The sequence below is a fragment of the Gossypium raimondii genome, chromosome 3 (assembly GCF_025698545.1).
Source record: "Gossypium raimondii isolate GPD5lz chromosome 3, ASM2569854v1, whole genome shotgun sequence".
Classification (NCBI taxonomy): Eukaryota; Viridiplantae; Streptophyta; class Magnoliopsida; order Malvales; family Malvaceae; genus Gossypium; species Gossypium raimondii.
This window is the reverse complement of record NC_068567.1, coordinates 53,911,317-53,936,594: the sequence shown is the minus strand read 5'-3', so window position 1 is coordinate 53,936,594 and position 25,278 is coordinate 53,911,317. Positions and strand designations below refer to the sequence as shown.

Sequence of the window (25,278 nt, the reverse complement as noted above, 5' to 3'; positions counted from 1 at the left end):
AATCAACTGATAATATGGAAATATGTTGCCATACGTTAATTAATCTTTTAATCAACTTCTTTACTTTCTCTTTTTTTTTTTCGAAAGAAAAAAAAATATTGAATCGACAAATAGAAGTTTTAAAAGTGCATAGAAAACCAAGTCATCATTACACAGCAACGGGAGCAATACTTGAGAATAACAAGGCATCTACAGGGAAAAGTGAATGGTCCTAAAAGCTAGCCAGCCTCACACCGAAAGTCATCAAACCAATCCCTTAAAACATAAAGCACAAGATGCTTCCTTCTACCCATCCATCCATCCATTCATAGAAACTTTGGTCGAATTCATAAAATTTATGTTAAAGGTGTCGGGATAAAAGATGATCAAATTATAAATTTTCGAGAAAAAACCGCTCTTTAAAACCACCTTCTCATTCATTTCGTGGATGCATGCTCATTACAATATATACCAATCCCACTCCAACATAAAGCATCTCTAGTTTCCCTCTCCAATTCTCTAAGCTTAGCCGAAACAATGAAGCTAAAACATCACTCTTCCATCACTCTCCTCCCCTTGCTCTCTTTGATCTTTCTTCCCTCCTTGGTCTCATCTCAGGCCTGCCAGAGAACCTGTGGCAATCTCCCCATCAAGTTCCCCTTTGGAACCGGCCCTGGCTGCGGTGATCCGCGCTTTCAACAGTATGTAACTTGCGACCAACAAAAACTCACCTTGACAACACACACCGGAAACTATCCCATAACCAACATAGACTACAGCAACCAAGTTATATACATCTCGGATCCTTCGATGTCAACTTGCGGTTGCTCTCAACCGAGCAAAGGCTTCGGCCTTGATTGGGATGCACCCTTTTCTTTCACGGACGACAACGTATTCACTCTCCTTGACTGCTCCACCACTTCGTCACCCATTTTCAGATCCAACAGCTATAATGTTGATAACAGTAGTGCTGTTCCTCTATGTGACAAACAAGGTGCCCCCATTTGTAGTTACTTGTACTCTTGCAGGGCAATTAGCATGCTCAATCTCCCAATATCCACATGTTGCATATACACACCGGTAGATCTCGGCCCCTCGTTCGAATTCAATTTGCCGAAGCTGCAATGCTCTTCGTATTCCGCGTTCTATAGCTTCAGTGGCCAAGAATCAAACCCTGATAACTGGAAGTACGGAATATCGCTTAAATATAAGTTCAACGTGTATAATGACTACCCGAACGCATGTGCGGATTGTGAGAAAAGCAGCGGTGCCTGTGGATACACCGGAAGCTACAATTCATTTATTTGCAACTGTCCTAATGGCATAAACACCACCTCTACTTGTTTCTTTGTATCATCGTTTAATAATGGGCTGAGGCTACTCCCATCGCAGACGGGTATTTATTCCATAATTTACATCTTTATTTTTCTTTCAGTGTTTAATAACGATCACTGGAACTAAAAGCCGAGCACATGACATCTTTGGTTTTGTGATCTTTAAATGGTTGCAGGAACTTTGTTGGTCTATCCACTGGCATGGATACTGGCTATGGTCCTGCTATAGGCACCAATCAAAGAAGGGCAAGATTCCAACTTCCAAAATGAGTTAAATTTAGTGCTGCAAGTTTTACGTTGCTTTTGTTAACTTTTGCAATGTGAGATACCAAAAACTCAACTTGTCAAAATTGCTTTTATTACATGTTATTATTTGCTTTCAAGACATAAAAAGGAAGAAGGATTTGCTTTTCTTAACCAGTGCCTTAAATATTATTATTTAGTTGCTTTTTTAATTAAAGACATGGTTTTTAGTGAACACAAAAAATGTGCAAAATGACAGTTACCTTTCTTATTGTACACAAAGGGGATTACCTTGGTGATGAAGTAAGTTGCATTTGATATGTAAAACGTGATTAAAATTACAAGTTGAAGGAAGGTGTAGCTAAAAGACAAGAAAAAATAAAGGGGGTAAATGGAATCAGATCCCTTGTTATCCACTGAAACAGAACCGCTTTCACTGTAAAGGCTGTCTCTTTATTTTTTATAGTAATGGTTTCCATGGCGAACCCTAGAAAAAAGTGAGTGATAAAAGGATGCCTCCGCTTTTATTCTCTCCTTCATTTATATACACTTAATACCAACCCACAAATTGAAGATTTTGGATGAATAACACAAGAAATAAATGAATATGCAAAATTTATATAGCACCAATTATGAAAAGACCATAAGCCTAAGCCCATACAATGAATTTTAAGCCTAGAAGAGACCTAAGCTGAACAAGGAGGGGAGCCACCACGTATCATTAGGTCATGCAGAAAACAATACTTAGGACACGTTTGGTTCGCTGTAATGGAATAGAGGCGTAATAGGTAATCCTTTTGTTTGGTTGAATGGAATGATGTTGTAATAGCATAAGGAAAAAAACTAAAATAACTAGAATACTCTTAGAAGAATTTTTTTTAGGTAGATGGTTATTGTTATTGTTATTAAATTTTAATAAGATTATTAATATAAATAATAAATAATTTAATCATATTTTAACATAATTATTATTAAATATAATTTAATAATAATAATATATAATTTAATAAAATATATGAATTTACTAAAATCATAATATATAATAATATAAAATATAATTTAACAAAAATATATAATTTAATAAAATTCTTAGTATTAAATATTCTTATATGAATTTACTAAAATCATAATATATAATACTATAAAATATAATTTAAAATAATTATTATTAAATATAATTTAATAAAAATATATAATTCCCGATACTGAAAGCAATTAATTGTTTGACTAATCAAGGTACTGATTTTCTTTAGTCATAAAATACATCAATATATATATTTATGTAATGAGAGTTTTCATTTACATCCGAGTAAAGTTATTTTAATTTTATATTTCAACTAACTTAACATTTTATCTCCTATATTCTTTTGGAATATTAATTTTATATCAATCTTATATCATTCTTCTATATCATTTTGATTAAATTTAAGCTTAAATCTTATAAAAATAACATGTTTTAATAATAAAATAAAACAAACTTATTTTATTAAATTCCATAAGTTCAACTTAATAAACTGTGCTTCTTTTAAAACGAAAAAGGAAAGCAGGTTATGATATAATTTGGTAAATTAAAATTAGTCAATATCCAAACTTTACAATTTAATCAAAAAGCAAATATCCTCTCCATTGAAAGTGTAGTAGATCACTTCATGCAAGACAACAAATCAAAAAGCAATTATATAAAGTACAAAATAGAAATCTCTAAGCTTCAAATCTGAAACTTTTTCATGCAGTGGGTTGGGATCAAGGATGCACAATACCAAACCACAAACTTGAAAATGCATCTCGTAATTTCTGTTATGACTTTTAAATGATAATAAGTAATGGATCTCGAAATTCCTGCTATGCTTCTTCTATACTTCTGATTAGGCTAAAACTGCTGATCGGACTTAAATCATATCAAATTGACTACAACATATTTAGTGTTCAAATCTGATTTCTGAACTAAAACAACTCAACAAATAATCATGAGGCTCACTAATTAAAAAGTAAATCATACATGAAGATTTGACCATTAATCGACATGTGGTAAGTATTTAAAACAGTTTATGCTTTTTCTGTTTTAACTATTAATAATAAAAAATGATTTCATATATCATCCATGATGCCAAATAAAAATTTACAATAAATTCATGCCAATTTCCCCTTCAAGAACTTAACAACAGTAAAACACAATAGCTCTAACAAACAAGTTCCAAGCAGAACACAATAATTATCTCATCAAATATACCTTTGAATTGGAGATATACTCTCTGATAATATTCGAAAGCTGAGCATTTGTATCCATAAACTGTAAATTACATAGATGAGAAGTAATTTTAGGTATAGACAACCAGAAAAGATGCAAAAGGTACATGAGTTTCATGATACACACCAAGAATTGGAAACCACTCTCAGTTAATCTTGGAGCTTCTTTATCTCTGTAGAAACAGACATAAATACATCATGACACCAATCGTGAGATATAGAACCCTCAATATCTATTGCATAAAAGAAATTCTCATTATGGAAGAGCTGAAGCTCGTTGATTTTTCAACTTGTCCTGAACTTATAAGTTGCAGCAAGAAACACTGCTTAACAAAGCTGAAGTAAGAAGCAGCTCAAATATTAAAACTAAACAGTTGAGCAAATTCAAAACTCCCCTTTCACATCATGGAGCAAAGAAAGATAACAGGAAAAAGAAAAGGGTGAAATAAGGACAAAAAATATTCACCGAAAAACATTTTTGTTTGAAGTTGGTTTCATTCTTTTCATATTTGTGCAGGTTGTTTCACTCTTTTCATAGATAATTTGAAAATAAGTAACAGCAAGGCAATTTGTAATACCAATAAATTTTCTACTTTATAGACAATCTAAAAATGTGCCTATATGATATACTAGGAACAAGATGATTAAAAGATGCATGTAGATAATTACATAAATAGAGGCTGCCAAAGCTATATACCTTAGTTGGTTGTTGTGTTCTTCTTTCCTCCTGTAAAAAATATGGTTAAATTTTCTCATCAAAAGCAATGCATACAGATTTATACGAATTACTAAACCAAAATTTTCATGCATTACAAACATTTGAAGCTCAATTCTATGCAACTGGTGGTGGCCAAAGGAGGGAACAAGTAGGCGTACTTATTCACATAGAAGATGAAGTACTTTAAACAGAATAGCTAAACATAAAGAATATAGAATAACAATCAGCAAGCATCAACTTTTAGCATGAAACATTGAAGCTCAAATTTCCCAATTTAATTTACATAGCTACTCTCTTGGTTTTATTGCTCATCACAGAATCAGTAGATGCCCCATTGCTGCATGCTGGCTGGATTCGTTGAGAAGTCCAACAGATGAGCCCTACACAAAAACATTCACCAAGAACATTTACCAAGGACTTGATATTCTCAAGGGCAAGCATTATTGAAAGTGTGATTCGTAAGGAAGACAAAACAAGCATGTAACATCCAAGCACATTAAATTACACTGCTATTAAGTAAACTGTTGTCACATACATAATTTACAAGAAGAAAACTCATTAATTACCAAGATGACTCTGAAAGATCAAATGCTAATCTATTTGTAAACTTGAGGAATCAATAATCTCATCATCAATTATGGCTATTGATCAACTCTGTCAAAAGTGTAATCACAATTTGCAATGAAGACTCTACAAATAGGACAATAAATTTTCTTTCGGTACATAAATCATTAGAAAAATATTCTAGAAAAATAACAATACTATCATCAGAAAAAGACAATTCAGACACCATAAAGAAAGACCAAAATGATGTGAGCTAGAAAAGTTAGTTAAACGATACGTTTTAGACTGGGGGAATAATTGGTAAAACAGGGCATTGCAGGTTACTAAAACGATGAGTTTTATTAATTGTTTTGCCACGTTAGTTTCTTGTTATTTTCTTTCCTTTTAAGCTAAAAAGTGTGGGGAGTCGGTTATGGAATTTCATGGACTGAAAAAATAGACTTCTTCTTATTCTATTCCCTTCCTCTCTGCTCTCTCTTCTTCTTCTTAAAAATTCTACTTGATTTTTGAGCTTCTAACAAAGGTATCAGAGCTTTTACGATCTTGCTAATGGCTAGTGACGGAGTTTCTACGAGGCTGCAGAAAGAGATTGTTAGCGTTCAACAGGACGTGTCCAAGTTGCAAGCAGAACTGGGTCGTTTAGAGGTTAAGATGGAAACTCAAATGGACGCAAAGTTTCAGGAGTTTCGCAACGAAATTCGTATTGATTTGCAGGCTCTTTTGGAATAATATCTCGGCCAACTCAAGCTTGGACCGACGGTGTCGGTGAATGAGGAAAAAGGGAAATGAGTGTTGGGGGCACCCCCTGGGTTTCCTATTAAAGAGTTGGGCGGTGGATCGAATCTAGCAGATAGGGTTAGCTTTCACCGAAGAACTGCTTCTCACTTACTGGATAAGTCGAAAAGAGTTAGTCGTCATCTCGAGTGTCCCCGTTTTGATGGTTCGAATTTTCGTGGGTGGTTAACTAAGCTGGAATAATACTTCGAGGCTGAAGGAACGTTGGATGCTGACAGAATTTGCGTCGTAATGTTGCATCTGGAGGGCCGAGCTTTGGAATGGCACCATTTTTACTCGCGACGGAATGGAGGTCTTCATATGCTAGCATGGTCGGCTTACTTGGAGAGTTTGCAACACCGTTTTGGTTTCAACCAATTTGGAGATCCTATAAAGGCCTTGGTCAATCTTAAGCAGCAGGGCACTGTTGAGCAGTTCCAGGATTCCTTTGTGGGATTATTGAATCAATTACACCTTCCCGAATCCTATGCCCTAAGTATTTTCATCAGCAACTTGAAGACTGAATTTGGGCATTATTTGGATTTATTCGAACCTTCTACATTGGTGGAAACTTTCCAGCTTGCAAGGAAGATAGAGGTACTGCTTTCGGGCACTATTAAGAAACCTTCTGTTCCTTTGCAGATTTCTTCGCGATCCTTGTTTAATTCTTCTATGGCGTAGGGTTACTCTTCAACTCCAACAAGAGCAAGTTCAGTTTATCAATCAGGCAACAACACCCCTGTTAGCAAATCAACAGCTCGTTCCATTTCTCCGGCGCTAATGGCGGAACGAAAATAGAAGGGTTTATGTTTTTGGTGTGGAGCCAAGTACCAAGTAGGGCATAAATATGTTAAATCCCAATTATATCAGCTACTGATGGAACCTGTTTCTGACAGTGAAGCAGAGGAGTTCCAAGAGTGTTCGGATCGTTTGGAAGAGGGTAATACAGAGGATGAACCACCTAAGTGACCTGTAATTTCATTACATGCCCTTACAGGTATGCAAGGTCATAACACCATGAGAGGTGCTACTCGGGTAGGTTCTCTTTTAGCCATTATTCTTGTTGACTCAGGGAGCACACATAACTTTATCGATACTAGATTGGTTAGCCGCTTATCTTTACCTGTAATGCATCAGGAGCAATTAAAAGTGTCGGTGGCTAATGGTGAATCGCTGTTTACTAAAGGAGTGTGCAAAGGGGTATCGTGGGAAGTCCAAAATTACATGTTTGAGACGGATTTTATGATTTTACCATTAAAAGGATGCGATATGGTACTTGGGGTTCAATGGCTACTTTCTTTAGGTGACATAATTTGGAATTTTAGTTCCTTAACCATATAGTTTAAGTTCAAGGAGGAAGTTTGCATCATACAGGGAATTGTTCCTGGTTCATTTACAGTCGAAAGTCTGAACTCTAGCTCAAGGTGTTTTTCGGCTACTGGGCACTCTTGGGGTCCCTATGCCATGGTGTTGAGCTCTTCAAGTCAAATAATACTTTCAGCTCTTATGGGGGATGACTTGAAAAATGAGCTTCAAGAGCTTTTGGGAGAATTTGCGAATATTTTCCAGTTACCTAACGGCCTACCTCCTTCTCGCTTACATGATCATAGGATTCCCTTGAAAGACGAGGGTATGGTAGTAAAGATATGGCCCTATCGATATCCGGCTATTCAAAAGGGAAAAATTGAGAAGTTGATCCAAGAAATACTTTATGCTGGCATCATCAGAGACAGCAATAGCTCATTTGCTTCTCCTATAGTGATGGTTAAGAAAAAAGATGATAGCTGGAGACTTTGTGTAGATTATAAACAATTGAATCAGCATACCATTAAAGATAAGTTCCCCATCCCTATAATTGAGGAGTTGCTGGATGAGTTGGGAGAAGCTCGCGTGTTTTCCAAGTTGGACCTAAGGTCCGGATACCATCAAATACACATGTGGAAACCTGATATTCCTAAGATTGCTTTCAGAACACACGAGAGGCATTATGAGTTCCTCGTTATGTCTTTCGGCCTCACCAATGCCCCATCAAGCTTCCAGGCTCTCATGAACAGTGTTTTTAAACCATGGTTACAGAAATTTGTGCTCGTTTTCTTTGATGATATACTCGTATATTCAAAGTCATGGGCTGAACATTTGGAGCATTTGAAATCGGTTCTCCTGGTTTTAAGGGAACAACAGTTGTTCGCTAAAAAGAGTAAATGTTATTTTGGAACAGCTAAAGTCGAATATTTTGGTCATGTACTATCTGAGGGTACAGTTTCTATGGATCATTTGAAGCTTCAATGCATCTTAGCTTGGCCGATTCCATAGTCAGTGAAGGAATTGAGAAGTTTCATTGGTCTTTCTGGATATTATCGGAGGTTCATTCGGGGTTACGGGGTGTTAGCCAGACCACTTACGCAGTTGTTGAAGAAAAATGGTTGAGGCTGGTCGAACCAAGCTACAGCAGCTTTTCAAGCATTAAAAGCAGCCCTATGTGCTGCACCTGTGTTGGTTTTACCAAATTTTCAAATGGAATTTGTTGTGGATACTGACGCTAGTGGTATTGGAGTGGGTGCAGTGTTACAACAACAAGGGAGACCGGTGGCTTTCTTTAGCAAAGCCTTGGGAATCATACATCAGGCCTTGTCAATTTATGAAAAAGAAATGTTAGCAGCCCTGTTAGCAGTCCGAAAGTGGCATACGTATCTAGCGGGGCGACACTTCAAAATACGGACTGACTATCAAAGCTTACAGTTCCTGTCCAATCAGGCAGCAATCACTCTATTTCAACAGCGCTGGGTTGCGAAGATGTTCGGGTATGATTTCGAGATATCATACAGGAAAGGCATTAATAATAAGGTTGCTGATGCATTATCTCGACAACCCCATCTGGGACAGGGTCAGTTTTTTACGTTATCAGCTAGTTCAACTATATCTGAGTTGTTGCAACAGGTACAACAAGAGTATACGCTCGATGAGAAGTTGAAAAAAATCATTCAAGACTTATAACAGGCCAATGTTCAAAGTGACAAATACTCATGTGATGGCTGTTTCTTGCATCGAAAAGGAAAAATCATGGTTGGTAAAAACATGCGGCTGAGACGTGAATTATTTTCTCATTTTCATGCTAATGCAGTAGGTGGCCATTCGGGGGTACTGGTGACTAAGAAAAGATTGACGAGTCTGTTATTTTGGAAGGGGTTAACTACTGATGTGAAACGGTGGATTCGCAAGTGCTTGGTTTGTCAAAAATGCAAGAGCGAAACAGTGGCTTCTCCAGGGCTGCTCCAACTAGAGGTGTTCATGGGTCGGGCGGCCCAGCCCGGCCCGACGGCCCGCCCGAAATATGTGAGGGTTTGGGTAAAAATATAGGCCCGAAATATGGGCTTGGGCAAAAAAATGAGGCCCGATTAAAAAACGGGCCAGGCCCGATTAAAATATTTTTATTTTTATTTTTTATTTTTTATTTTTTTAACTTTAAAATACTTTTAAAATACTTTTTTTTAATTTTTTTAATTTTAAAATTTTTTAAAATACTTTTTTTAATTTTTTTAATTTTAAAATATTTTTAAAATACTTTTTTTAATTTTTATTTTAATTTTTAAAATAAATTTTTGGTATTTATTTAGAAAACGGGCCGGGCCGATCCCGGGCTTATGAATTTTTTCTCGAGCCGGGCCTGGGCAAAATTCTAGGCCCATATTTCGGGCCGGGCCGAAATTTTTTTCTGGGCTCGGCCCGAACCCGGCCCGGCCCATGAACACCTCTAGCTCCAACCTTTGCCGATACCTAACCGAGCTTGGTCAGTCATCAGCTTAGACTTTATTGAAGGTTTACCTAAGTCGAGCAAGAAAATTTTCATTTTGGTAGTAGTCGACCATTTAACAAAGTACGGTCACTTCCTGGGTTTGTCGCATCCTTATACAGCTCAAGAGGTGGCACAGGAGTATATGACCCATGTTTACAAACTCCATGGCATGCCAGATTCAATTATTTCAGACAAAGATAAAATCTTTGTAAGCAATTTTTGGCAGGAGTTATTTCATTGGGAACTAAGTTGTTGTTGTCCACAACTTACCACCCACAAACGGATGGTCAGACTGAGGTGTTAAATCGTTGTCTCAAAAGTTACTTACGGTGCATAACTGGAGAGACTCCCACAAAGTGGTTCCATTGGTTACCACTAACTGAATAGTGGTATAACTCTTCTTTCCATTTTTCTATCCAACTCACTCCCTATGAAGCTCTTTATGGGCAGCCCCCACCTTCACACATGTCGTACCTCGTTAGGGTTTCCTCGGTAGCTATCATTGATAGGAGTCTGCAAGCTCGTAAGGCTGCAAGAAAATTAGTACATTTCCATTTAAAAAGAGCTCAAGGGTGCATGAAACAATTTGCAGACAAACATAGGAGTGAGAGGAGTTTTCAGGTTGAGGATTGGGTCTACTTGAAGTTGCAGCCATATATACAACACATTGTCAGGAAAGTCGTTAATCAAAAGTTGTCCCTTAAGTACTATGGTCTTTTTCTAGTGCTTAAGAAAGTTGGTGAAGTAGCGTACACCTTGCAACTACCCTCAGGGTCTCGTATTCATCCAACCTTCTATGTCTTCCAACTGAAGAAACACATAGGGTCTGCTTCTTCACAATCTCACTTACCTTTGGTGGATATTCATGGTGCTTTACCGAAGGAACCGGTCAGAATCATTGAGAGGCGAATTGTGAAAAAAGAAATCAAGCCATAACTGAAGTTCTTGTCGAGTGGATTGACTCTTTTCCAGAAGATGCAACTTGGGAGCCCTTGACTGAGCTACAGGCTAAGTTTCCTCATTTTCATCCTTGAGGACAAGGATTTTGTTTCCGAGCGGGTGGTATTGATGTAAGCTAGAAAAGTTAGTTAAACGATACGTTTTGGACTGGGGGAATAATTGGTAAAATGGGGCGTTGCAGGTTACTAAAATGATGAGTTTTATTAATTGTTTTGTCACGTCAGTTTCTTGTTATTTTCTTTCCTTTTAAGCTGAAAAGTGTGGGGAGTCGGTTATGGAATTTCATGGCCTGAAAAAACAGACTTCTTCTTATCTTATTCCCTTCCTCTCTGCTCTCTCTTCTTCTTCTTAAAAATTCTACTTGATTTTTGAGCTTCTAACACAAAAGAGGAGAGAAAACCTCAGCAGCCACAGCACCATGACAGTCAGAATCAGCAGTAGACAAGTCATTCGTCCTTAAATATTAATTTACATAGCACTCAGAGAACAAGACTATTTCTTTCATCTAAGAAATGCCACAAATTAGAGCTATTCAAGGATTTGCATAAAGAAGTGAAAACTTGTAGCCTAGGTTGCATATAAACCAATATGACTGCCATCGGTAGTAGAAGTGTACCTGGAAAATGAAGAGAATTGAAATGATACGCATAGCCCATTTTACAAAGAAATCTGATCTTTTTTTATCAGCCAAGGGGTTAACAAGGAAATCAAACAAGAAAATCAAACATGCAATACAAACAGTAAAATCAAAGCCCAATGGAAATCATAAGAAAAGAATCAATATCGCAGATTTGAGCAAAAGTAAACGAACGAGAAGAAGAAGAAGCGAACAAAAATCGATTTAACAAACAAACGAGAATAAATGAATCACAGATAAAAAAAAGAAGCAGAAATAGATGGAAGGTAAAGGGAAATTACCTCTAGAAGGGAAACGTGGGAGAATCGGTGGACGTGACTTTGCTGGCAGCTTCTGTTGATGTTGGGAGGGAGAGGGTGGAGGTCAATTTCGGGTAGGGAGGGAGGGTAAAACAGAGACTGTTTTGGGAGGACATCCGTAATAGGCTAATCGTCGTTTTGGGAAGGGAATACAAAAGCAAAGATTTTGGAGAATAGGTCGGTAATGTAATACGCTCGTAATAGACATTACAGCGAACCAAACACGGGATTAAGTGTGGCGCACGGAATAGATGAGTAACCGCATACCCATTACAACGAACCAAACACGCTGTTAATCTTTAGAAAACCCTAGTTAATTACAAACAACCTGAAAACAAAGAACTGTAAATTGATGTTTTGTTGTCAATGTCCATGATCCTTCCCATAGATCTCGATATAACCCTAACTAAAAGTCCTTCCAAGTGAACTTCTATTGGCTCGAGATAGAGGTCAGCGCTTTGGTTTGAATGTGGTCAAATTCAGTAACTTATTGAAAGCAAACGCCTACATGTCATCCCATGAACTAGTGGGACTGGATTTGGGTTATCTTCCTTTAAATACACGCGTCATCTCAATTACAAAGTTGGTGTGCTTCACATATAAGATTCCTTTATCCTCTTTGGAAGGTTAGACAAAATGGCCAAACTGATTAATTGATTTCTTTTCAAAAGTGGGGTAAGCAATTCTCCCCATATATATACAGAGATTTTTACCATGACCGCAAAATTTGTGTCTCTGTTTTCCTTTCTCAAATTTACCCACATTGTAAGTGAAAATTGTCTATTGATTTTCTTCTGTTTAATGGGTCATCTCATGTTGCAGCATTGGGGCTTTCCTTGTTTTTGTAATTTATCCCACATGCATAACATTTGTCTCGGAGATTGGTAATGCGCAGTGTAATAATCCTCGATGCATCCGAACTGGCAAAACTTCAAGCTGTGTTGGTACTCCACTGCTTTTGAACTATTGAATTTTTCCACCCACATTCCCATGCTCACATCTTCCATCTTGAATAGCTGCAACATGTAGCTTAATGGTTTTACTAAACTAAAATTGAATCCGATGTTTGTTCGTTAACGACCATGCACACACATATACAAAGAGCAAGGACTGAGAATTAAAATAAATAGGTGACTTACTCGCAACTTGTGATTCTCAAACTCATCCACAATAAATTGCGCAATATCAGATGAAACTATGTACCCCGGACCATTCGCATAGGGAGGATATTCTTCCTCTGGCCATTCCTGAAAATCACCAAGTAGAAATTATGTTATTAAGTAACAGACTGATATGAACAAATGATGTTGCCCTGCACGTAAGGAAAAAAATGCAGTAATAGTTATTGTCAAGGTGCTAATTAAAGAGATAATCACTAGAGTCAGTTGGAACAAGAGATAAGAATCCTAAATTCTGCAGAGCTAAAGAACAGCAGATGTTAAGAATTGATGATTTTAATCATGCAAGGAAACTATATTTGTGGATTGTTCTCCACTCAGAAGAATGTGTAGGTAGTCACAGTGAATTACAGAAAGGTAAGGCACGTTTCGTACTATATACAACTAAACTCAACTTTAAACCAGTTTACATTTTTTTACAAGGCAAACCAGTTTAGATTGATCATAAGAAAACATTTTCAGTTTTGCATGCCACCAACTCAGAGCAAGTTCAAAACTATCAATAATATATTGCCATAATAACTAATTTATCCCTTAATGTTGATCTATTTTGTCACTTCGGCCCTATTTTTTTCATCACTTTGGCCCTCAACTTCCAAATTTTGGTTAAATTGCATTTTTTATTACGGAGAAGCTGACTGAACTATTAAAATTTTAGTGACAATGATGTGGCAGCTCACATAGCAGTCTACCTGTACTTCAATGTTGGCTTGGATATATATTTTTTAAAAATTGTTAAATTTTAAAATAATTTTTATTATTTTTTAAAATTTTCATGAAGTAATGCGGACTGCCACATGAGCTGTCACATCAGTATTGCTAAAAAAATTTAATAGTTCAATAAGCTTTTCTATCTGAAAAATGCAACTTGACTAAAATTTGAAGTTTGAGAACCAAAGTAATCAAACAGGTAAACGTTAGTTGTGCCTAAAATACTTACTAATTACAATATTCATACTCATGTTCCATGTAGCATCAGTCAAAAATGAGAAATAAATTTCTCATCTAAAAGGGGAATTAATTTATAACAGAAATGAGAATAGGTATGACGAAGCATATCAAAATGCAAATAATGGTTAAGATGCAGTGATAAATATAAGAAAGCAAATGTAAAGGAATAAGTTATTCATATCAAATTCCACTGAACTTTAGGTGTTGAACAAGGAAAGTAAAGAAGGTGGGGATGACAAGTAAATAAAGCCTCAAGATTTGTGTTCAAGAGGAAGTACACACCTCATACGTTACTGCCCATTTACCGTTTCGCAGAGGTTTGTGGTAGTAATTCATATTTCCTATATACAGGCTTCTACCTCCAAGCTTCTTTGCTTCCTTAATCACAGGGTCTACCCGGACAAATGTATCATCATCACACTTCATAATGTATTTTGCAGCCACTGTACGGATCTGTGAACAATAAGATACAATATAAAGGGTAGATCTTTTAACAACTAAAGAACAATATCGAATTTTACTTGTACATCTATGACAAAATTTCAGCAAGGGAAAAAGTAGGCAATGTCAGATCAGGCGATCATTCACTCACCCCATATTCACAGATGGCAACTGTTTTAAGTACAACCAGGTCATAGTTATCCATGTAAGGAACTATAACAATATCACCAAAATACTCTGCTTCCTTCTTTAGTTCCACATTTATATCCTTTCTTCCATTCTAAAAAGAAACAATGGTAAATATATCAGGCAAATGGATTTTCCAAAGAAAAGAACTTGTGCCTGTTTTGTCTGTCCTTACCAGCGCTACGAAAAAACGAGCAACTACTTTTGAAGACTTTATTAACTTATGTTGCACCCAGGACTTCCTCACAGCCATCCTCTCTGCAAAATGATTGCCAGCAGAAAGGACGCCAATAAAAAGCTCTACGTTCCCTTCAGGAAGTGGTGGCGCCTTCCATTTACTCAACCTCTCAAGATGCTTTTGTGGAGCAAAACTTGGATGTGAAGTGGGCAAAGCAGCAGCAAATACAGAGTGAACATCAAGGTCACCCTTTAGAGATAACCCAGTAGCATCCTCAAGCACAAATCCCTGTAAATGTCATCAGAAATTTGAAGACTTTATGTTATTCATTGAATCGATGAGCCAATAACAAGAGGATTACTTACAGTTCGATACGGAAATGAGGTAACATGGCGCCCATCAACATTGACATGGTAACCCTCCAATCCAGCACTCAATGTGAGAACAAATAACCTTCCCTCTGCAAAAGGGTATGGCCAATCAAGTGCCACCTTATTCTTTCTTCCTATCAATCTTTTCAACCACCATGTAGCCTTTGATTCTTCAGAGCCATTGTCATCATCTCGAATCCATTTCTCACATTTAACTTGTCCATCAACTACCCCCAAAAAAGACGCAACAATTAGCAAATATATAGAATGGGTAATATGAGTAACTTGTAAACTACACCCTCCCTAGCAAGATCATAAAAGCAACACCACAACCAACTTCAAAACAACTAACCACCGACAATTACTAGCAAATTCATAGACTTTTTCCAACCTACAGTCTCCATTTACTTGGTCAGCATGCAAACAATTGGACTGAAAATAATAAATGAAAATCATTAAAAAGAATTTGACCTGTTTCCTCAGCAGCTCTTGACTTCCACCCTTCGCACCTCAACGCTGTTCCCCACTGCATCCGGTAGCAAGTATTCTGCTCGATCACGGGCTTCCCGCTCCAATCTCCTTTCAACCTTGGATTGAAATGAAGAATCCGCGGCGGATCCTCGCCTTCAACCGTCTTCAACCCTTGCAGCTCCATCATAAACTGCGTTACCATCACTGACTCATCCCCTTCTTTTAAGATTGCAATTTTTGGGTCATACTCTGCATGCGCCCAATGCGGCATCCCAATCACCGTAATGTGGGACCCTAATGTTAACCCACAGGGGATGACCAAGACCCGACTCCGGTTCACGAACTCCGACCCGGACAAGGAAATTGATTCCGGGCACGATCCGGTTCGATTTTGCTTTTGATTTTGCCGTTCGGGTTCTGAATCGGACTTGTTTTGAGGCGATTGTAGGTCGTCCCAGAGTTTCTTGCCGAGAACGAAGGCGTGTCGTGCGGTTTTGTGGAGCACCGAGAACTCGTCTTTAGAATCGTTGCTGTCGAAAGAACTTTCGTTGAAAAGAAGACCCGATACTTCCTTGTACTCCCACATTCTCCGCGGCGGCGTCCTGCTTCCGGCTAGACGGACAAGTTCCGGGTCATCGGTCGGGCGAGCAGGCGCCGATTTGTCGGTGAAGTCCTCTTCGCTCTCTAGAAACAAAGGTCTCGGCAATGCGTCCGTGTAAAAGCCCGCCGAAGTGGTTTTGAAAACCAGCGGGATTTCGAAGCTTATGAAGAGAAGGTAAAGAAACAAAACCCCCATCAAGAACTGAACCAGCCTAAGTCGACTCAGCGACACTAACGAGTCAAATTTTGCTAGCTTCATCCTTTACTTGAAAAACTCAAAAGCGTTGGCTTGGGTTTATGGAAATAGGTAAAGAGCTCAAACCCTCGATTTGATTTGCAGGGAAAGGAGAAAACGGTTTGGCTTGTTTTAGTTAAGCTGAAAGCATCCAGAGAATGCATAAGCAGCTCTTCAAAAACAGAATGAAAGCGAAAGACTGAGAGAGCTTCATAGAATGGAAAAAGGAAAGAGCTTTTAATTCAAGTCATTTTATTTTAAATTCCACTCTTTTTTCGAGACAAAACGTTCAAATTTTACGCCAAAAAAATAAGCAAAATTATTATTATATTTTAATGTCCTTTCTCCCGTTTAACTTTACTTCTCGTTAGTTACCAAGTACAAACTAGCTCCATTTTTTAAAAAAATTCTTTTATTTTTTTATGAATATGTAATGATAGTAACTATTATCAACGCATTGATCTGTTAGTCCATTGAGTCTTGACTCGTATTTTGTATGGATTTACATATACATAAGGCTTGCATATAGATGAGCTCTAGATGATGACATGTACTGATCCGCTAGTCCGTCGGGTCTTGACTCGCACTCTATATGAGTTCGTGCGTGTATAATGCATACATGAAAGCATACCTAATATGTCATATCTATAAACAACAATCATATCATATAAATACACAGTAATTAACTTATATGAGGGAATACATAAAAAACAACTCAATACCATTTAAAATTCTTTCAAATAAATTTATAAAACAATAAGTTAAATAATTAAATGAAAAGATTGTAAATTATGGTATGTTGGAATTGAATGGCAGTAAATACATGTTTTAGATTTTATATGATTTAAAATGATAAAAATAATTTTATTTATTATTTTATAAAAAAGTTTTTGGTAATTAATTAATTGTAGTGACACAAATTGTATGAAATTATATATCATCATGAATCATGAAAAAAAATGGTAAAAATTAAAAATAATATAGCAAAGGAGTGGTTGATTCCATGTTGTAGGAGTGGGATAGGTGTTTTCAGCATTCAAAAATAGGATTTAAATCCAATAAAATCTGTAATTCTTAGCATTTTGGGAATTGGTTCTTTAAAACATGAGTTGTATAAAAGAGAGAAAACCCATAAAACTGAATGTGAAGTAGTATAGCTAAAAGCCATTAATAATTAGAAATGGAGAGGAGAGGGAGCTTTTGGCACTTGGGTTTGGTAGGTGGAGTTTATAATCGTTGGAAATGTCTTTTTGTCCTTTTTTTTCTTTTTTGAAATTTAAATTTTCATTCAACAACCACTAATAAAAAGGAGAAAGGGGTGTTGCAAGTGCGTGGTTGGCATTTGAGGTGTTCATGGGCTGGGCCGGGCCGGATCAGGCTCAGAAAAAATTTCTGCCTGAGTTCTAGGCCCGGGCTCGGCCTGAAATATGAGCCTAGAATTTTGTCCAGGCCCGGCCTGGGAAAAATTCATAAGCCCGACCCGGCCCGGGCCAAAAAAGTGGTGCCCGAGGCCCGACCGGTTTTTTAATCGGGCCTCGTTTTTTTCCCAAGCCCATATTTTGGGTCTAAATTTTTACCCAAACTCTCTCATATTTCGGGCGGGCCGCCCGGCCCATGATCAGCTCTAGTTGGCATCTTAGTGGAACAAAGACAGAAAGGAAAGATTTGTGGCCAAAACCTTGCCGTTTTTCTCATCCTCTCAAATTATTTTTTAAAATAATTAAAAAGTAATGGATTAAATACTCAACTGGTCCTTGCAATATTGTGTTAGAAGTAATTTAATCTTGATACTATTAAACAGCGGGGAAAAAAGGAAAGATAATTGTTCACTGATTATTGAACCTATTTGTAAAAGTTATAATATAGTGGAAATTACAACAAAAGATAAATGCAGTTGTTACGAATCCATCCTTGATTGTTTTTTGAATCTTTTAAAAATTTAAACAAGTATGCATTTAATTTAAATATAACCATGAGGGATCGATTTAATTGACCCAAAACTTTTAAGTTAATCAAAGTTGTCAAAATTCATTTTATCGATCTAATTCAATTTAAAATTTTGTAATTTCATTCAATAAACTTTATAGAAAACGTGACTAAATTTCAAGGTGCACTGCATAAATTTTAGAGTATATGTATTTAAAACCTCTTTTAAAGAAAAATAAGGAAAAAAATAGATATTTAATAATTTTAAATTTTGTGGGTTAATAACTCAATTTACTATTTATATTATTTTTATAGAGTAATTATTTGGAGTGAACTCCGCCACTAAATATATCTAATTTCAATGCGTATGTTTTGTTACTTTTGTAGTTATAATAATATTGTTAACATGCAAAGATTACTCAATGCTAAAATTTATAAATTTATGCCAAAATTATTTTTTAGCATAAGTTTAAATTTTATTATCTTCTTTTCCTCTAATATATATTGATATTTATATTTGTGATTGAGTTGGTGTCATATACATTAATTAAATCTAATTAACATAGTTAAAAAGTTATCATATGAGAAACTTAATTTTTTAAAGAATTTAAATTTAAATGTATAAAAATATGATTTTAATTAAAATGGTAAAATTAAATGATAAAAAATGAAAAGATCAACGGAAGAATTTTAAGTAAAGCTCAAGACGAAATACATAAATAAATAAAGTAAAGAAATAACGGCTAAAATAAATCTGAAACTAACAAAGCGAGTTCTTCGTTGTAATCCAATAAGAGCAAAACATGCCCGACTCTGCCTCCCAATTTAAGCTCTTTGTTCATCTAAGCCTCTTCCCTTTTTTTTTTTTTTTTAATTTGATTTTATATCTTATGATCGCTTAATGGTGATTTTGGGTTTCCGCTTGTAACATTTGGGTTCAGATTATACGAAACAAAAATGAGCATAGGTGATGTATCGGAGCTTGAGAGTAACCTCACTCTCAGCGATCGCTTGAAGCAGTTCAAATCATCGCAGTTCAACCCCGAGGCTTATCTCCAATCCAAATGCAACAACATGACCGAGAAGGTCTCTTCCTTTGTTTTCTATTCTCTTTAGCCCTTTACCGCTTCCTATCATTCATCAATGCACATCACATATATGTCAATTGTCAAATCATCTTATACATAGATAACAACGACTATATATGTCAGTCATAATGATTTGTGCGATCAAATGGGGAAAAATGATTTGCTCTGTTATTATAACAAGACGGTATAAATTAATTTCATAATATTGGTAATGGTGGAGACATTGAATTTGGTAGATTGTTTTTTTTATCGCAGGAGATAAAGCATGCTTGCTCAAACTTGTTAGAATTACGGAAGGCGTCTGCAGAGGAAATGCGTAAAAGTGTTTACGCTAATTACACTGCCTTTATACGGTAATTCCTTGATCTTTTCCTTTCATTCTATATATTAAGGTTTTTGTTATTCTCTCTCTAAGCATCCTTAAGTATGAGCGTCGGATATCTATATGTGTCTAACATTTAATTTTTTATGTTTAAAGGGGAATAAAATAATCAAAGCAGCTTTTAAAATGTTTATTGTGTTTCGGGTTTCTCAGTTGTCAACATGTTATTGTATATTTTCAGCCCTTCCATTTCATTGTTACCGTCTAAGGTTACTGGGAAGTTGTCTAAGCTTTAATGAATTTTGAATGATTGAAAAAGAAGCAACATAATGATATTTCCCGGTGATCAGTAGTTGGGCGACAGTAGATAGATTAGAGGAGGCCCCTATGTTGGCTGTTTGTAAGAAAATGAATAGCAGAAGCTTAGAACTACTCAGGATGTAACTTGACTTTGCATCTCAAGTCATAGCATTGTTTGCGTTTGAAGTACATCCAAGGAGATTACAATTCTAGAGGGGGAGCTGCTTTCAATGAGGAATCATCTTTCTACTCAGGCAGCTTTAGTTCATGGTTTAGCTGAAGTTACCATCCTTGATTCCTTGACAACTGGTGCTTACGAATTGGAAGAGGAGAAAGTATCTGGTGTTAAAAGTACAAAGCTTAATAAAACTGAGAAGTGGTTTATCAAATTTGAGGAAAACCTTGAAGTTCTATTGGCGGAAAAGAGAGTGGATGAAGCTATGGCTGCATTGGACGAAGGGGAACAAGTAGCACAAGAAGATAAGACTAAACAGAGCTTAAGTCCAGATGCACTCCTAAGATTGAAGAATGCCCTCACTTTGCTGAGACAAAAACTAGTTGATCAGCTTGCAGAGACAACTTGCCAGCCTTTCACACGAGGGGCTGAGCTCCGTTCAGCTGTTTCATCCATTAAAAATCTTGGGGATGGTCCTCGTGCTCATACATTGCTACTCAACTCTCACCAGCAGAGGCTGCAGCGGGGTCTGCAGGTTCTTCGTCCTTCAACCAATTCTTACGGAGGAGCAACTACTTCATCTCTTTCGCAGCTTGTATTTTCAACCATTGCACAAGCAGCTAGTGATTCCTTAGCAGTTTTTGGCGAGGAGCCTGCCTATTCGTCTGAACTTGTAACTTGGGCTGTCAAGCAAACTGAGGCATTTGCACTTCTCTTAAAGAGACATGTTCTTGCTTCATCAGCAGCTGCTGGGGGTCTAAGAGTTGCCACAGAATGTGTTCAGATATGCCTCGGCCATTGTGCTTTGTTAGAATCTCGTGGATTGGCCCTTTCCCCTATCTTAATGAGGCATTTTAGGCCGTGTGTCGAATTAGCATTCAGTGCCACCTTAAAAAGAATTGAACATAGCACTGCTGCATTAGCTGCTGCAGATGATTGGGAGCTTTCTTATGCACCAGCTGATGCACGTTCTATCTCTTCTACTTCATCTCTTAGCAGCGCGAGTATGTCACAGGCAAAGCTTTCAAGCAGTGCTCACAAATTGAATTCAATGGTTAAGGTAATTATTTTACTCCTTCTCAATTGATCCTAACAGTATTTATGGGTTCATTCCATCTTTCTTTTACTTTTATTTTCTTTTCAAATTTATTTGCTTCTTTCTCAAAATCGCCATAGCTTGTGTAAGACCTGTCGGATATGGCAAAATTTTATTTTGGCTTGTCTTCGGACACCTAGTTTTACCAGTCCCATGTTGAAGTGAAGAATGTTAAATTTGATTAATGTCGTGATAAAACACAAGTAAAATACTAAAATGTCCTTTTAATTCTTGTTTTACAAGTTTCAGAATCTTTAGTGTTCCTAATCCTAATTGTGCATTATCTCTGGTTGTAGGCATTTATGGAGGATGTTGGCCCCCTTGAGGACCTTCAATTGGATGGTCCAGCATTAGAAGGTGTTTTACAAATATTCAATTCCTATGTTAATCTGTTGATAAGTGCTTTGCCTAATTCAATGGAAAATGAAGAACATTTAGATGGTTCTGGGAGTAAAATTCTTAATATGGCGGAGAGTGAATCCCAACAGTTGGCTTTACTCGCCAATGCATCGTTGCTAGCTGATGAATTGCTTCCACGGGCTGCATTGAAGCTTTTGCCATTGAGCCAGGCTAACAGAGTGGATGCCACCCCTAAAGGCACTTCAGATAGACAAAGCCGTGTTCCAGAACAAAGGGAATGGAAGAGGAAACTACAACGTTCTGTTGAACGCTTGCGAGATAGCTTTTGTAGACAACATGCCCTTGATCTTATCTTTACAGTCGATGGGGACATCCGTCTCAATGCAGAGATATACTTAAGTATGGATGGCCAAACTGAGGAACCAGAATGGTTTCCATCACCCATTTTCCAGGTAATATATTTGCAAATTTATTGTGAGATTTATATATATATATATATTTTGTTTTCCTTATTCCTGACATAAGCATGCAACCTGAAAAGAAGATATGCCATCTGATACATTCAAGCCTGATGAATGGAGCTCAAACGGTGCTCTGTAGTATATATACATAATTGTGCTGTCCATCACTACACTTTCTTTATATATGCATTTTGTTCTTTGATACACAGCAGTTCTCAGGTATAACAGAATTGTGGATATGACAACATAACCATAAGATATTCTTCTCTTACTGCTACATCTTTGTTGAACCAAGTATGTTAAATTTATAATTCAATGTTAATTTCCTTGCTTTTCATTAAATAGACACATGGAAACCATGTTTATGGACTAATTAAAAGCCATCATTTTATGTATATGTATTAGTCATAAAACCACCTATATTTTGGGTTTGATTGTTAATAGGTTCTGTTCATGTTCTTGTCATAACGTTCAGTATGTGTAGAAAGGCAAACTATAATCTTAAAAGGAGCATAATATAAATCTGTATCAGTTTCTGTGTAAAACAACATAAATGCTAGTCTTTAATCATCACAAAAATGAAATGTTTTATCTTCTCTCTCACTAGTATAGTGGTTTTATGTTGTTCCAGGAACTGTTTGAAAAACTGACAACGATGGCAACAATTGCAACTGATATGTTTGTGGGAAGGGAAAGGTTTGCCACACTTCTATTAATGAGACAAACTGAGACAGTGATCCTTTGGCTTTCTGATGACCAGAGCTTTTGGGAAGAGATCGAGCAGGGTCCAACTCCTTTAGGTCCTCTCGGTCTTCAACAGGTATACTCATAATCACACACAACAGGGAAAAAGCAAATTCATGTACAATGCACTGTGCTAGTAATTAACATCATCATATTATATCTTCCTTTTCATTTCAATGCAGCTTTATCTGGATATGGAATTTGTTATAATTTTCGCTTCTGAAGGCCGGTATCTGTCTCGAAATCTGCAACAAGTTATCAAAAACATAATAGAGAGAGCAATCGATGCAGTGGCCGCAACTGGAATAGATCCATACAGGTACATGACACACGATCCATATCATCATAGGAACATTTTTGTTTTGACCTCAAGCTGATGAAGCCTTTTTCGTGTTTTGGCAGCGTGTTGCCGGAGGATGACTGGTTTGCCGAAGTTGCTCAAATAGCAATCAAGATGTTAACGGGTAAAGGCAACTATAGTAGTATGGAGGGAGATGTACTAAGCCCTACAGCAGCGGCATCTGCAGCTCCAGTCGTATCTCAAGGAAGTAACCAAGGTCTGTAGGCGTTCCTTTCAGTTATGCATGTCACAGTCACAGTCACAAAGCAAACATGCTATCATTGATCATTTATCCCTCATGCATGCACTGGCGTTGAATAAAATACAGGTTTCTAGATCATGGTATTAACTTTCAACAGCATATATACTATGTAGGAATGCAGAGCTTTCCATAGATTGTTTAACAGGCCTAATGAGCTTATTCTCCAACACATTTTCTAGTTTTAGTGTTGGGTCCTTCAAATGTTTACTTAAAATAGATGTGATAAATTTTAAAACTACAAACTCTTTGGTTTTACGATAATATAAAATAGTTTCATGTCTATGACTATAAATACATATGTAGTTTGAAATTATATCAAAATAAAAAAATATTTTGACTGCTTTTACAGATTCAGATATTGAATTGAGTATTTAAATAAAAATTCAAAGCGATATAAATTTGGATATTCATTTTTCCAATCATTTAAATTTTAGTTTGAATAGAAGGTATATTATTCATTTAGATGATTGTTTGATGCAGAGATGGCAAAAATAATTATAAACTTCACGAACTTTTTAAGTCGGGTTTAAGGCGAATTAGGAGGATTTAATTCTAAAATGGATTAAGATCAGATAATGTTCCTTATATATAATATTAGATTTAGGTTTTCTATTTTAACTCTTCTTATAAGTAGACTCTTTATTTTTAAAATTAAATTTTTGCTTTGCTGGCTGTTGTGTTGGTTTTTGGGCAGGTTCTTGACCGTGATTTCTTCAACATTTTTTTTTATTTTTTAATTTTAATCCACACTATTTTATGGTTTTATTTTGTCCACATTTTCCTTTTCTAAGCTTTGATTTGTCCAATTTATTATTTTTAAAGCTTATGTGATTTTATTTTAAATTTTAATCATGTTCCAGAATATATATGAGATTTGCCAATATAAGAGTGTAGGCAAATCTATTAGAAGCTGTTCTCAAAAAGCTTTGAGATGATGAGAAGGAGAATAGACCAACCGAGACTTAGCCTTTTGTGCATTACTGGTATGGTGAGTCTTTTGACGGTTTTTTTTTTTGTGTTGATCGGTGTTCATCCTGTTGATTTGATGACAGTGAGGCTAGGATGCAAATTTCAACAATTTGATCAAGTTAATACATTTTTATTTGTTTTTGAATAATTCCAATGTTACAATTATTGATTTTTTTTTAGAATATCCTATAAACATAATATTTATGTATTAATTTATAATGATTTATTTATACTATATATCATACCTTTAAATATTATTATGAATAAGAATAATAATATTGAAAGGCTCTGTGAACCCATAAATTCCCCCATTTTTCTTTTTTATCATTTCATTTCCTGAAGTCTTCTATAAGCCATGGGATGTTTTTGAATTATCTAAAGAATCATTGATGCCTAAGTCCCCAAAAAAATCATCTCACTTTGGGGGATGACAGTTGAGAGGAAAATGTCGAATTTCATCATGCATCGACAAAACTAGCATGCAATTCTTGGGGTTCTTTTCTAAATTATGGAAAATATGACACCATTTATTCTTATCCATCAGTTTTTGGATATTTAATTTGAGAACGAGTCAAATTGAATGAATATCATATTGAGATTAAAGTGGTGTTTCACTCAATTACGATATTTAATATCCAAATGATTAATATTTTAAAGAAATTAAAAATAAATAAATGAAGTATATAAAGATGTTTTTGAAATCAAAAGATTTCAAGCTTAGACGGAGCGATAATCGACAATCAAAAGGAGTGGTCAACATTCAAGAACGAGATGCAAATGTTGTTATGGAAACTAATTTGGCACCAAACAAGCCTAGGTCATGGAAAGATTGTCTCATGGGTACAGGCTTGCAAATCAACGATAAAACAGAAACGTCAACTAGAGATGAAGATGACGATGACTTAGATTTACGTGAAGATGATATTGTGAGAACATCGGTTAACGGCATACCGGCAATAGAATTCTCTAATCGGGTTAATCAACTACTCATAAAAGATATGGAACATACGGTAGTAATCAAACTCTTAGGAAGGAACATTGGATACGTAACGCTACAAAACAAGATACATTCCTTA

At 36.2% G+C, this 25,278-nt stretch overlaps 3 protein-coding genes across 3 annotated transcripts; 2 read left to right on the top strand and 1 right to left on the bottom strand.

Annotated features, from left to right (window-relative positions):
• The first annotated feature begins 313 nt into the window (after positions 1 to 313).
• LOC105794728 (wall-associated receptor kinase-like 10) lies at positions 314 to 1,730 on the top strand. The gene is made up of 2 exons (XM_012624028.2): positions 314 to 1,375; positions 1,490 to 1,730. Exons 1-2 carry the CDS (start codon positions 517 to 519, stop codon positions 1,540 to 1,542), a joined length of 912 nt encoding a protein of 303 aa, XP_012479482.1. The 5' UTR covers positions 314 to 516; the 3' UTR covers positions 1,543 to 1,730.
• A 10,455-nt stretch (positions 1,731 to 12,185) lies between these two features.
• Positions 12,186 to 16,389, bottom strand: LOC105794725 (hydroxyproline O-galactosyltransferase GALT4). Its single transcript, XM_012624025.2, has 7 exons — positions 15,325 to 16,389; positions 14,848 to 15,080; positions 14,480 to 14,770; positions 14,270 to 14,398; positions 13,960 to 14,130; positions 12,688 to 12,795; positions 12,186 to 12,564 (listed from the first exon to the last, which is right to left on the bottom strand). Exons 1-7 carry the CDS (start codon positions 16,181 to 16,183, stop codon positions 12,355 to 12,357), a joined length of 2,001 nt encoding a protein of 666 aa, XP_012479479.1. The 5' UTR covers positions 16,184 to 16,389; the 3' UTR covers positions 12,186 to 12,354.
• A 2,460-nt stretch (positions 16,390 to 18,849) lies between these two features.
• On the top strand, positions 18,850 to 24,486 carry LOC105794724 (exocyst complex component EXO84A). The gene is made up of 8 exons (XM_012624023.2): positions 18,850 to 19,171; positions 19,429 to 19,526; positions 19,983 to 21,030; positions 21,363 to 21,878; positions 22,519 to 22,707; positions 22,814 to 22,950; positions 23,034 to 23,188; positions 24,094 to 24,486. The coding sequence occupies exons 1-8, from the start codon at positions 19,043 to 19,045 to the stop codon at positions 24,102 to 24,104; spliced, it is 2,283 nt and encodes a 760-aa protein (XP_012479477.1). The 5' UTR covers positions 18,850 to 19,042; the 3' UTR covers positions 24,105 to 24,486.
• Positions 24,487 to 25,278: the final 792 nt, after the last annotated feature.

Bases quoted from the DNA above. Each gene is read 5' to 3' on its own strand.
- LOC105794728 (XM_012624028.2), top strand. From the start codon at position 517: ATGAAGCTAAAACATCACTCTTCCATCACTCTCCTCCCCTTGCTCTCT. The intron at 1,376-1,489 runs GTATTTATTCCA...AAATGGTTGCAG, and splicing joins GCTACTCCCATCGCAGACGG to GAACTTTGTTGGTCTATCCA.
- LOC105794724 (XM_012624023.2), top strand. From the start codon at position 19,043: ATGAGCATAGGTGATGTATCGGAGCTTGAGAGTAACCTCACTCTCAGC. The intron at 22,708-22,813 runs GTATACTCATAA...ATTTCAATGCAG, and splicing joins GTCCTCTCGGTCTTCAACAG to CTTTATCTGGATATGGAATT. The intron at 22,951-23,033 runs GTACATGACACA...GTGTTTTGGCAG, and splicing joins ACTGGAATAGATCCATACAG to CGTGTTGCCGGAGGATGACT.
- LOC105794725 (XM_012624025.2), bottom strand. From the start codon at position 16,183: ATGAAGCTAGCAAAATTTGACTCGTTAGTGTCGCTGAGTCGACTTAGG. The intron at 15,081-15,324 runs GTCAAATTCTTT...TTTTGGGGGTAG, and splicing joins AAGAGCTGCTGAGGAAACAG to TTGATGGACAAGTTAAATGT. The intron at 12,796-13,959 runs GTGTGTACTTCC...GGTGATTTTCAG, and splicing joins AATGGGCAGTAACGTATGAG to GAATGGCCAGAGGAAGAATA.